The sequence below is a fragment of the Fukomys damarensis genome, unplaced genomic scaffold (assembly GCF_012274545.1).
Source record: "Fukomys damarensis isolate Sample0158 unplaced genomic scaffold, DMR_v1.0_HiC HiC_scaffold_39, whole genome shotgun sequence".
NCBI lineage: Eukaryota > Metazoa > Chordata > Mammalia > Rodentia > Bathyergidae > Fukomys > Fukomys damarensis.
In genome coordinates, this window is record NW_022900951.1 from 96,882,788 (window position 1) to 96,896,628 (window position 13,841).

Here is a 13,841-nt window from a genome sequence, read left to right on the forward strand (position 1 = left end):
GCCCCAAGACCCAAGAGGATGAATAGTGGCCCTTCTTATGTTACTTTACATTCAACGTATTTGAATTCTCTTATTACCTCTATCATTCTTGAATTTATCTGGGCTCTTCTTGAGCATATTTGTATTTTCCATCCTATACTATCTATTTGGGTAACAAGTTACTCAAGTTGTCTGTGTAAACAGTAGGCTTTAAAACAAATTCTAACATTATATTCTCTATGAATAGTGGCCCTTCTTATGTTACTTTACATTCAACGTATTTGAATTCTCTTATTACCTCTATCATTCTTGAATTTATCTGGGCTCTTCTTGAGCATATTTGTATTTTCCATCCTATACTATCTATTTGGGTAACAAGTTACTCAAGTTGTCTGTGTAAACAGTAGGCTTTAAAACAAATTCTAACATTATATTCTCTAAGTTTTAATGGCTATCTCCTTGTGTTAGTACTATCTTTTATAGAAGTGAACAGTCCATGTTCATACCATATGTATTATTGCATTAAAAATCCCTGGACCTCTCCAAACAATATCTAAACCAAATGCAACGATACTTTATTCAGTTCCATGCGGTTTTTATGTTTCAATCACTGTGTTAAAATGAAGTTGAAATTAGGCTGCCCAAAGGTTTTTGTATTGCCAAACTGACAGGTTAACTGCAAGTACCCTATATCATCATGTTTGGTTCTCTTGGAGCATTCATGGCAATTTAGAAGCAAATTCATTGTAAATTTCTCTTCCTTAATGGTTTTTCCTATGGTCCCTAAATTTTGAATTAATCAAATTTATTTTATTTGTACTGGAGATTCAACCTAGGGCTTTTGCACTGAGCTACATCCTCTGCATTTTTAAAATTTTTTACTTTGAGATAGTCTTGCTAAGTCACTAAGTTGCCCAGGCTTTACTTGAACTTGTAATCCTCCTGCCTTAGCCTCCCAGAGTGCTGAGATTACAGGTGTACACTGCCACATCCAGCTAAATTTACCAGATTTTAGTGTAACCCTACTCTACTGTGGTCAAAAGTTTATAATCATTGGAATGTCCCCAAGTGGGCCAGATATTGCAGACTTGGTACCCAGCCTGTGGCATACCTGGGAGATGGTAGAACCTTTAAGAGTGGGGACCAGTGAAAAGAAGTAGGTCAGTGGGGGTGTACCCTTAAAGTAGATATTGGGATCCTCGATGCTTCCTGTTTGTCTTTGTCACATCCTGGATTCCAGGAGATGAACAGGCCTCATGCACCACGCACTCCTGCCATGATGTATGGTACCACTACAGGCCCCAAGCATCAGGGCCAAAGAACCATGGACTGAAACCTCTGAAACCATGAGCCAAAATAAGCCTTTCCTCCTCTGAAGTTATTTATCTCAGGTAATTTGTCATAGTGAAGGAAAACTAATGCAGTCACTATATACACCTAAAGGACCATTTCATTTGTTCTCTCAAAGTACCTCATTCAGTGTTCTGTACACACTGAATCCCTAATTTTTATTATGTGCCATTTTTGGTTCTGTTTTTCTGCACTTAGTGTCAGCCCAAAAGGAAAAGGGAAAGTGCAAATTTGGTAACACTATTTCTGAACTATGTGATAATAGGGCAAAAGGGGAGGGGATGTTATAAAAATAGTTTTTCTACGTTGTCTTAGGAAATCTGAAGAAAGTAAAGGAAATTCCTTATTGCAGGTTTGATTTAAATGGTTATGTGGCTCAGAATGCTCTTGTGCTAAGGAACAGGAATAGGCCTCTCCCCATGCAGAGGAATGAATAAAGCCACTGTTAGACACAGGTCTATGATAATGTAATAAAGAAATGCCATTTCCCAGCCAATTAATCTCCTCCTTAATATAGTTTAAGACAATTTGGGACACTTTGATCCTACCCTTTCTCTTTTTTTTTTCTTCCCCTCTTGTGCCATTCCCAACCTTCTAGTCTCCTATTATTGTCTGCCTATGTAGTCTTTCATTTATTCACTGGTACCCCCAGGCTGCTAAAGGCCATCAAGGATGGACATCCTGACTACCTCATATATATTATGAAAACAATAGGACAGTACTACCCCTGAATTGAGGGATCAAGAGACCTTCAGCAAAATCTGGGGAATAGAATTCTTTCTCTCTCCAAACATACCTGAAAGTCATAAGCAGAATAAGGTGGCAGGTGGGGAGGACTATGGTAGTAGGTATTGTATGATGCCACTTGAGGACGAGCATAGTACGAAACAGTAGGATGAGCATTTTCAACAGAACAGTTCAGTGCTGGAAGAGTGGGGTTCTGTAGAGAAAACACAAATTAGAAACAACATAAATATTCAGCCTAAGAGAACAGTTAAATAGTGTGGCACATCTATACTGTGCAATACACCTGCTGCTATCGATAAACGATGATGTAGACCTATATCTAGTAATAGATAAAACTGTCCAGGGTATATTGTTAATTTTGGGGTTCCTTAAAGAATGAGAATCTACAAATGTCTAGGAATCCTGAAACACTATGAACTTAGCACTACATGTCTACAAGGCTTTATATATATATATATATAAAATGTATATATGTACATATACACAATTACATGTAAATGAAAAGAAATTAATTTTGGAACTATTTCCAACAAACTATTAATTGTGCTTATCTCTGGGAAAGGGAGTCATATTAGGAAGAAAACAGGGGCTCTAAACTCTATTATATATGCAAGAGTTTTTATAACTAGTATGTATTATATTATTTCCCTCCAGCTTTTTAATTTGAAATATTCAAGCCTATAGAAAAATGTAAATTATTTATGTGATTTAAAAAAAAGAATTAGAAATTAAAAAATAAGACACAAAATATCAAATAGACAAAGCTGAACAGACTACTGCTCTCTTGCTTTGACAGAATGCATTGAGTCACAAAAGAGTCTTTAGAAGTTATGAGGATTCTTGCCAAATTTACTAAGGAGTTCTCTAGAAGACATGAAAGATATTCATTTCTTTTTTTAAATACACGCCTACTTTGAAAATCATAGGTCAGCTGTTTTTCTGGAGTGTGTTTCAAAGAGAGTTGGCACGTAACCCATGCATAACAATATTGCTGTAATTTTTAGCTATTTTATTTAAGGTTTCAAAATATATTGTGTTCACAAAATAACACTATTTGTGAATGTTCACCACTTTTAATCTATATTCCCTCAAAAGCACTTCATACTGGTCATTCATATTAATCTGCATCACTGAAAATAACCAAAGTTGATAATTCACAGTTACACCTCTACACAGAAGTTCTAATCGACTCAAAAGCCAACAGATTGTCCTGCTCTAGAAACTTGTAGGTCAAGTTCTCAACCCTTAAAACTGAGCAAAAATGTCCAGTGCAGTCACTGTAGCCATGTGTTTGGCCTTTCTCTTTATAGGCATGTTAAACATGAAATGTAACTATGTAAACTGCCAAAAGGTAACTACCATAGCAAAGATAAAATGCAAAAGGACTTAAAGAGGTGTTGAGATTCCAATAGCACAGACTTGAAAAACTGAATGCTTAGATGAATTCTTACATCTTTCTTTAATTAAGAGGTCATTGTAACGTAAGATTTGAAGTAGTAATCTATATTACCATATGGTTAAATCAAAGAGTGCACTTACTACCACAAACTTGGGTCCTATGTCATAGGGTTATTTTTACCTTTCCCCCAAAGAATCACTTAGTCTTGAAGTAATAGGCTTTTTGAAGCACATTTTTTCTTGGTACCAGGGATCAAACTCAGGCCCTTGTTGTTTGCAAGGCAGGTGGCAAAACCACTGAGCTAATCCCTGGCCCAGAGGCACATTTTAACAAAAACCCATCCTATACCCAGTTTAAAAATGGATATATGTACTGGGTAATAATATATGTTCTAGGTAAAGTGTGATTTACCAAATAGGCAAGTGTCTCTATCTTGAGGATAAAGTTGTATTAGAAACTTGATTCTTTATTTGCTTAGAAAAACATTCCATAAAAATATTCAAGAATTAGGCAGGGCCGGGGATTTAGCTCAGTGGTTCAGTGGCCTGCCTTGCAAGCACAAGGACCCGAGTTCAATACCTGGAACGAAAAAAAAAAAAAAAAAAAAAAGAAAGAAAGAAAAAATAAAAAGAATTAGGCTATAAGAATCACCTATACAGTTCAGTGGCGCTTCACCTGTCTCACAAGCGCAAGGTCCTGAGTTTGATCCCCAGTACCAAAAACAAATTACCCACATGAGCCAGGCCTGTTGGCAACTGTTGAACAGGATGTAGCTCTGGAAGTTAGGAAGAAGACTTCCCTGGAACCCTAGACTTCTAACCATCCAGGTTTCTGAGTGGAAAACAAGGAAGGGAATTTGGGTACATTAATGATTTTTAGAAATCTCCTTTCAACATGCACAGATCCTTGGGAGACTCAAGCCTTGAATCCCAATGAACTATCATCTTCAAGTTTAGTTACCATCTTTAAAGCAATAGGATTTTGGAATAGGGAAGAGAGAAAGGATGGAAAGAAGCCACTGATATAAGTGGGAGAGCAGGGAAAGTGGGAAGTGTAGGGGAAAGGTAATAAGGGAAAAGAAAAAAATTTGAGAAACTGAAAAAATGGAAATAAAGTGTTTGTAAATGGGGAGGGGGAGAGGGGGTGAAGGGAGGGCAGGGACAAGGGGAAAAATGAGAACCAAGACCTATCATGTAAAGGTACAAGATCCCAATAATGAATGCAACTGTACTGTACACCTAAAATGTACCAATAAACTCAATGAGAGAAAAAAAAAGTGGGACAGTTTCAAGGACAAGTTGATTAAGGAATTTATAAATTTTGTTAGAACCAACTTTCTTGTCTCTAAGAGGCTTTTTAAAATAAAAAATTTTCTAATACCCCACAAGCGTACCATAGACTACTAATCTTTGAAATGGATATAGAATTATCTACTTGGAATAGTTTGGCACAGGAGTAGAGTTAGGACTCTATTTTCTGCTATTCTAAGGTGAACATAAGTGAAGGAACTTCTTTGAAACAATTGCAAAGCTATAATCTCTTGTCTAGCTATTTTTTCTCACTATCGCTACGGTTTTCAGGATGGCTCTTCAGCCTTGCAGAGCATGCTGGGTGGCAAGCGGAGCTTAGTCATAATGTGAAAACATGTAGAAGACACGAGACCCGTTGTCACAGATGGAAAGGTAATTCAGGTGACAAAGACAGCCAACAGGATTAAGTTCCATGGTGGAGATGTGCTCTATTTGCTATGGCGATGGAGCAATATAAAACTGGTCCTAAATAAGATTTTAAAGATAGCATAGCAGGCCACTGCACAGGGGCCAAACATACAGACTTGTACTATGTATTTTAGGCTGCAGTTGCCAATCCCCTACATTTGATAAACCTTTAGCCTCTGATGATACTTTAGCCCCAAGTGGCAGGTACAGAGGAGCCTCCAGATACCAGGCCTCAGTGACATTCTTATTTCTCTCCAGTGTTTGGCACCATTTTGGAAATCTGGTCCCAAAGATTCTAAAGAATAACAATGCAGTAAAAAGAAATCACCTGTCTGTATCAAGTATCAAGTGATTTATAGAGGTGTGTATTGAGGTAAACGGCTTCATAAAAACTGTTGATTTAGGAAGTACAACTGTGGTAATAGAACGTTTTAGGTAAGTTTGTTGCTAAAATTATTCTATACAACTGTTTGCACCCATTATAAGTAGGGGACAGTTTTTATTACTCCTGGAGCTACAGCCCCAATCTGTTCCAGCTCCACTGAAAAATTATTTCTCTCAATAGCTGGTAGCAAAGATGTTCCAATTAACAAAAAATCATTACCAGTGTATCATTTTGGTTAATTTTTGATTGCCATAGGATATGAGCTACAGTATGCATGTCCTTGATACCAAGAACAGGAAAAGAGTTCAGAAAAGTCATCTTATCAAAGTTCAGTCTAATGAGAAAAAAAATGAAAAAGTGCAAAATATGTACAATTCCTGGCAGTTCTCACATGGGATTTTTCTAACTACTGAATATAGAAGTTTACATTTTTATAATGAAAGTACAGTGGTTTTTGCTTCGTTGTTAAGATACAAGTCTTTGCTTCAAAGAATTTACTTTATTTAAAAAAGAGAGAGAGGATCAAGAGGGTTGAAGGAATTTTTGTTAAACAAATCCACGCCAGGCAATCCAGTCTCCTTCCTCTTTCTTTAGTGTAATGTAGTGCAGCGGCCCAATCAAAAAGATCTGATTTCAAAGATGTTCCTGAAACCTCACCTACAGCAGCATTTGAGGGGTCCCATAAGGGGTAGATCCTTTTTTTCTGTAGCCAATTCTGACCCTTTCGAGATTTCACCACTTTAATTCTCACCTCAAAAACTTCATGGGTGACCTTCCAGAAGTAATGAAAATTATGGTCAATAAGCCCTTTTCTTTCAAAGCTTTCCTCTCTCATGAAGCAAAAGAGATCCGGGAATTTTGTCACCTCTTTTAAATAAAGAACTGTTGTATTATTCAGCTTTATAATGCTGTCAAGTCCTTGTCATAGGGGGTTCCTGTTCCATCTTCTTTAAGACCACAAATTCAAGAGATGTCGATAACCACCTCTATCATATCACAGCAGAGCTCATAGGTTTGCGTATCTACTGGAGTGCTATCAGTTGCAATATAAATTTTACTGACCACATCAAATAGAAATGCCTTTTCAACTTCAGGACTTAAGATAAAGATGTTTAGCAAATTCTCTAGATTTGGGAGCTGTAGAATCAGTTTCTGAACCCCCTTGCTAAAAGCTTCAAATGTTGAGTGATCACATAAGCTTGTCAGGTAAAATCGGAGGTAAATTTTTTCTAAGCTAGCATCTGCAAGGTCATCATTTGTCCTCTGGTGAATGTCTCTTTGGCTTTCAATTTTGTGGTCATCTGACAGACCATCCACTTTATGAATAAGCACTTCAAAGTTGATGTCGATGTTCACCTTGTAGACCCTGGTCACTGTGAGATGGAGCCGGCTAGGGCTTCCATGACAAATATTAGGGCTCCTGTTCCCCTGAAGATCATCTCATTGTCAAATTTAGGGTTGAAAAAGTCGATCTATCCTGGGAAGTCCCAAATCTGAAAATTGACAAAGGAGCTGTTGGAAATGTCTTCCCGGCATAACTTGTTAGTACTCTCCAAGAACAGTGTTTTGTTGGGACGCGTTTTGTGAAAGACAGCTCTGAATAGAGGACTTGCCACTCCTCCTCTGGGCCAGAAGCAGGATTCTCGGCTTCACCTCGGAGCTGAAGGGATCACTGAAGTCCAGAATTCAATCTGCCCCGCTGTCCAGATCAGCATCCGAGGAGTCGGGGTGGAGGGGTGGGCTTTGGCTCAGTAGTCCACTAGCCCCACCAGCTCATCCTTCTCCTTCTCCTTGTCCCCATCGTCCTCATTCCGAAGCTTTGGCTTCCCAGTTCCTGCCTCCGCTCCAGCTGTCTGGCGCTAGGATGGCTGGGCTGGGGTCCCCGGAGCCTCCTAGCCAGCACCTGAAAGCTGTTTGTGAATCTGGGATTTGTACGGAGCTCCATGGCAGGTGGAGTTGGGGTAGACGGGGGTGGGAGGGAGGATTGCCACCCAGGGCAGGGTCAGGGGGTTCCCAGAGTGCCTGAAAAGTATTCATTTCCTATCTACCCTGCAGGGCTAGCAGTAAACAGAAACCACAAAACACCAGGTGAATATACCTCTCCTATTTTTGCAAACAAACCAGTGCAGAAACAACTTTTATCATTTTTACAACTTGGTGGTTGTCTAGCCCTTCTAGGGCTAAGGCTAATCTTGTCCAGGGTTGAGGTTGCCCTACTCTCAACTGGGCCAACGCACATCTAGGAAGTTACCACTGCTCATTGGCTTTGAGGTACCATAGTACTATGATTTGTACCACATAGGTCAAAATATGGGATAAGTATATTTTCCATCTTCCATATCATTGACTACTCCTCCATTAAGATAGATAATCTAGGGCTGTCTGAAAGATCAACATGTCTTCTTTCTGGTACATATATACACCACATCACCAGAGCAGAAGCTTCCTCTCAAGTTGTGAAAATATGTGGGCAGGCTTTGGCAGTGGCATAGGCAACTGTGTTAGGGTGTTGGCGCGAGAAACTACCTTACAGCAAGTTTCAACACAGTTTCCGTTGCTCTCTTTTTTTGCAGTGGGTTACTGTTTACATCTCTAGGAGGTTTAAAGAGCTGCAAACCTCAGTCATTATGATTCAGCTCACAGACAACTAGAGAAATGTTTGTCAGCCTTTCTAGTGTGTGGGAGAGGGCTGAGATCTTGATCATTCCAAGGGCTGGCTCTCTTTACAGAGGAACAGTATTTAGAAATGCCCTTTGCGGGGGGATTTAGCTCTGGTGCTGCTGTCTGCCTTGCAAGTGCAAGGTCCTGAGTTTGATCCCTGGTACAAAAAAATAAAATAAATAAAAACCCTTACCTCTTCACCAGAATTCTAAGAAGTTTAACCCCTCAAGAAGTACTAGAAATCATGTACCTTTGATCTTTTCTTCGTTAAAAGCATCCCCACCTATCTCTCTCAAAATGAAACCAGTTCTTTCATTCAAATGAAATAAGCCTATGGAAAAACAATCATGAAATGTAAACTGTATCTTGTAATTTTTTTTTGCATTTTCAGTGATGCTAGGGCTCTAGGATTATATTTGAGAGAAAGTTGGCTGTTGTAGAAAGAACTGAAGAGGGAGACTGAATATAGGGGAAAGGACTGAAGTGAAGAGTTGGGGATGGAAAGGGCAAAAGAAAAAAAGGAAGAGGAAGCAAGGCAAAAGGTGAAGAGTTGGGCAGGGATGGGGCCGAAGAGATGGCCCACAATATTAGTCTGTTTTAAATCAATAATGCAGATTTTACAACAGATTTGATCTCTGTCTGTATTTGTGCACACATGGAATATTGTGCATAGCCATGTGTACATGTGTATTTCTGGTAAAATTATGGGGCTTAAATTGTGTGACCCTCCTTATTGATCAGTAGCATTCTGAGCTCCTATGAAACAAAAGGTTACTAGGTAGCACAGGAAATGGTGAAAGCAATCTTGCTTGGACAAAACTGAGTCTATTATGGGACAATGATTGCATACTTTGGAAAGAGTGCCTCTTTTATTCTTCTAGTTTACTCCAGACATAATTTAGGAGAGTATGGCAAGATATATCCAGTATTTAAGGATTCATCTTAAATCCTCATCTTTGGTCAAAAGACACTTCATCAAAGTTGCTTTAAGATCATTTTTGCCAAGCACCTCTGGTCAGGGAATGAAGACAACCTTTCTCTTTCCATGATCCTGCAGCTGTGAAATTGTAGCTCCTAGCCAATTCTATTGAAGACTGCCAGCTAACAGCTCTTGGCTCCTGTCCTCACTCCCTAGAAATGGCTTCCATCAACCAGTACCTCTGGGGCCTCCCTACCAACAACCGGGCACTCTGCTCAGGGAAGAGATACATAAGTTATCAATGACATTTGGACCTAGGCCAAGGATTTATTTTGGCTCACCTGGTTAATGTTTCCAGACTTCCTACATCATTATCTCATTGTGATTAAGTGATGTAGGTAATAGTCCTTTCTTGGTGGCCCCATGATATATCTCCCCCACTAGTGTTCTATCTTTCCCCCGATATTTGCTTTCATCTTCCATTTTCCCCACTGGTCCTTGATAGCGTTCCCTGGCCTAAACATCTGACAGTGCTTGGTACTTCCCTACCCTTACTGTTAAACTCACTTTAAATTTTTAGATTAAAGCAACTAAACAAAGGACATAACATTGTTACAACACTTGTAAATCCAGGAAAGGCTAACCAGAAATTAGGAGAAGGAGAAATAGAGTAGGAAGAGCCAAGGCTCTGGCATTCAACAGATCTGAGCTCCTATCTCAATTCTACTATTTATATCTCGGCTAATCGCTTGATCTTTCTAGGTCTATTTCTTCATCTGTTAAATGGGGGCAGTAATTACCTGATAAGATGGTAATAATTAAGACTGAAGAAAAGCAAATGTGTAAAAGTACTTCACAGAGAGTAAAGGATCATTACTGCACCTATTGGGAATGACCATCAACCAACTCCTTTTTGCTCTATAGATCACTGATAACAATGAAATGGAGAATTCAGAGATAAATCTCTACACCTGTGATTAACTGATTTTTGATGAAGGGACTAAGACCTAAAATGGGGAAAGAGTGGTCTCTTGAACCAATGTCCTGGGACAACTGGATATCCACAAACAATAGATTAATGTTGAACCCCTACCTCATATTAATTGCAAAAATTCAATCAAAGTGGGTCATAGATCTAAGTGCAATATCTGAAAGAATAAAACTCATAAAAGAAAACATCAGGAAAATTCATCATGACCTTGGATTTGGCAACTGATTCTTAATTGCACAAGAAAGAAAGCAAAAAGTTTAAGCAACAAAAAAAATAAAATAGATAATTGGGCATGAAAGAACATTACCAAAAAAGTGAGGAGACAACCCATAGAATGGATATATATATTTGCAAATCATATATCTGATAAAAGTCTGGGATCTGCAATATATAAAGAATACTTAAATGGAATATTACTCAGCCATAAAGAGCGAGAGAATAGATTCATTCATAGGAAAATGGATACATATTGAAGATATACTCCTAAGTGAAATAAATAAGTCCCACATGTGTAAATACCAAATAGTTTCCCTGGTGTGAATATTCTGCAACAATGCATAAGATTCTAATAAGATTACTGACATTTAGAAATGGGAGGAAAGGAGCTAAAGGTGTAGGGAAGGTGTGATACGTAGGGGAAGAACAAAAATACTCTTATAACTCAAAAACAAAAAGACAAGCATTTCATTTAAAATGGGAAAATAATTTAAATAGGCATTTCCCCGAAAAAAGGTATACAAATGGCCCAAAATTTCATGAAAAGTTATCTGATATCACTGATTATTAGGGAAAAGAAAATCAAAACCACAATGAGATACCAGTTTTTATGCCCACCTTTTATATAGTGTCAGTGCTTATAACTCAAAAACAAAAAGACAAGCATTTCATTTAAAATGGGAAAATAATTTAAATAGGCATTTCCCCGAAAAAAGGTATACAAATGGCCCAAAATTTCATGAAAAGTTATCTGATATCACTGATTATTAGGGAAAAGAAAATCAAAACCACAATGAGATACCAGTTTTTATGCCCACCTTTTATATAGTGTCAGTGAGGATGCAGAGAAATCAAAACCTTGTACACTGTTGGTGCAAATATGAAATGATACAATTTGGCTGTTTCTCTCATTGTTAAACATAAAATTGCCATATAACCCAGCAATTCAACTCCTAGATTTATAGCAAAAAGAACTGGAAACATGTATTCTAACAAATACTTTTACCCAAGTGCTCATAACAGCATTTTCCCAATAGCTAAAAGATGGAAACTATTCAAATGTCCCTCAATAGATAAAAATATTAAAAAACATGGTGTATCCATACAATGGAATATTATTCAGTCACAAAAAGAGACAAAGCACTGACACATGCTACAAGGTAGGTGAATCTTAATAATTATGGTAAATTAAAGGAGCCAGGCACAAAATTTCACATATTGTAAAATTCCATTTATATGAAATATTCACAATAGATAAATCCATAGAAACAGAAAGCAGATTGGGGGATTCTGTGGGATTAGGGCATGGGGAATTGGGGATAATGTTTTAAAGGATATAGGTTTCAGATAATGAAAAAGCTCTAGATCTAGATAGAGGAGATGATTGGACAACACTGTAAATATACTAAATGCCACCAAATGGTATATTTTGAAGTAATTGATTTTGTGTTTGTGACTTCCTCAAAAATTTTTTTAATGGCACATTGGAAAAAAAATGGGGGGTCCGAAGCTAAGGCCAAAAGCTTGACAGTGCTATATTTCTTAGCACAACTTCCATTTTTCCAACTTTCAGAAATGTACTGAAGAAAGATTGTCTTCCCTAGGTACTGTTTGCTTTCAAGCCTCAATTCCCGCTGTCACCGTGGAAAAGGACCTTATTAAATCCTTCACATAGAGGTTAGTAGCACAAAGTATTAATACCTCTGTGCCATATTAACATTTTTATTTTTTAATATATGTATTTTGAAAATGGACAAGGAGAGGACAATACCTACTTAAGGAACCAAAAATGACAGAATTTTCTGCACTGCGATTTTTATGAGGTAAACTCGGAGAGGAGGAAGCACTTCGAAGAAAACCCCATAGAGTCTACCAAGTAGCCACCACCTACCCCATTCATGCTAAAGGTTGTTCTACCACCTAGGCCTGAAAAGCTGTAGGGACAAGCTCCTGATCAGTCCTGAGGTCCTGCATTTTCAACTACCCCCCCGGGGGGGGGGCTTCTCTTCCAGTCCTTTCACCTGCCCCCTGAGGGCAGTCTCCAAGAAAATGGGAATTATCTTCTCCAAAGAAGCCCCAACCCAGAAGCAGCATTTGTACAGCTCTCTCACTAAAATCTCCCTCAGGCCCAAATTTAGAGGAAATCTTTATCCCTCCTAAGGCCCCATCTGTTTTAATGCTTCCCCCACTACTTAGCGCTTGGGCTTTCCAGGTGATGGGAAAGTAGTAGGAATGAGAAATGTGTGTATGAGAGAGAGAGGGAGGAAAAAAGAGAGGGAGAGAGAGAGAGAGAGAGAGAGAGAGAGAGAGAGAGAGAGCGAGAGAGAGAGAGAAAGAGAGACAGGGGATGTCAGGAAGGGATTTTCTTTTATGCAGGTTCACCAGCTGGAGCACATAATACTCCTTGTCAGTCCAGTCTTGCTGGGGACTTGCTGCCCCAAACTAGAGTGTTTTCTTCTCCCATACCATTCATTTTCCATTGCCCATCCTTTTGACAGTCAAGGATCAAATTATAAACTGCTTTGAGGTTCTTTTTCCTCAAGGACCCCAAATGGCACAGAAACCATTGAAGGTCTAGGAACTGCCTTTCTCATTTTGGGGGTCAAAAGAAAGCCTTTTTGGGCACAAAATAATTCTCTAGGCACACATGGAATGTTCCTTTACAGCAGTATTACTCAACCCTGGCTGCAAAACAAAATCACCTGGGGAGCTTTTTAAAAAATCACTGATGCCTAGGTTTCAGTTTAGACCAGTTAAATCACAATCTCTGGAGAAGGGAACCAGGCAGATAGGCTTTTTTGTTTTGAGTTGTTCTTGTTAAGTACATCAGGTGGTTTGAATATTAAGCCAGCTTGATCACCATAGCTGGAAACTATTGTCTCCATAATTAGAGATCAAAATTTATCAAATTAGCAAACAAATGCTTAGAAATGCTTTAAAAGCAAAGGAAGGAGGGAACCTACTGTTGCAGAGCACACATTGGGTGCTGAGTCCTGATGTGCCTTTGTAGACATACACACAAAAAAGATTTGGAAGAGAGGAACAGGAACGTGGGGAGGCTGAGGTTGAGGTTGAGGAAAAAGACAAGAGCTGGCAAGCAGCTTAGCTTAGGGCTGGCTCTTCAAATGCAAAAGAAGAAAGCCTAGATGCTTCTTCTGGAGAAACTCCAGGGTAAAATTCCTGGAGAGGGGGAGACTAGCATTAATCTTATCTACAGCTACAAAACCTCTTTCCTTCCTTCTCTTCAAAAGACTACTAAGGGGAAAATAACCAAGAAGGCCTCTACTAAAAGTGTCAGGGGCAGGAGGAGATAAACTGTTTATATAACCAGGGTAATAAAAGAACTGAAAACATCCCTCCCATCTCACCTTGAAAATGTGCCTCAAAACACAAGTAATGTTAATAAGCGATATTTGCAGATTGACGATGTTACCTGGTCTCTTCAGCTGGAGATGTAGCTCGCCTCAAGTTATGTC

The 13,841-nt window shown here is 38.7% G+C and overlaps 1 protein-coding gene and 1 pseudogene across 2 annotated transcripts in view; both read right to left on the reverse strand.

The window, feature by feature from the left end:
• The window catches only part of Tmem255a (transmembrane protein 255A), a 66,001-nt gene that overhangs the window by 7,547 nt on the left and 44,613 nt on the right, over positions 1-13,841 (reverse strand). For both annotated transcript variants that reach the window (XM_010629577.3, XM_010629578.2), the window contains one exon: positions 2,126-2,269. In XM_010629577.3, coding sequence (XP_010627879.1) covers positions 2,126-2,269 — 144 coding nt within the window. The remainder of the gene's footprint in view (positions 1-2,125; positions 2,270-13,841) is intronic.
• On the reverse strand, positions 6,236-8,204 carry LOC104865829 (annotated as a pseudogene).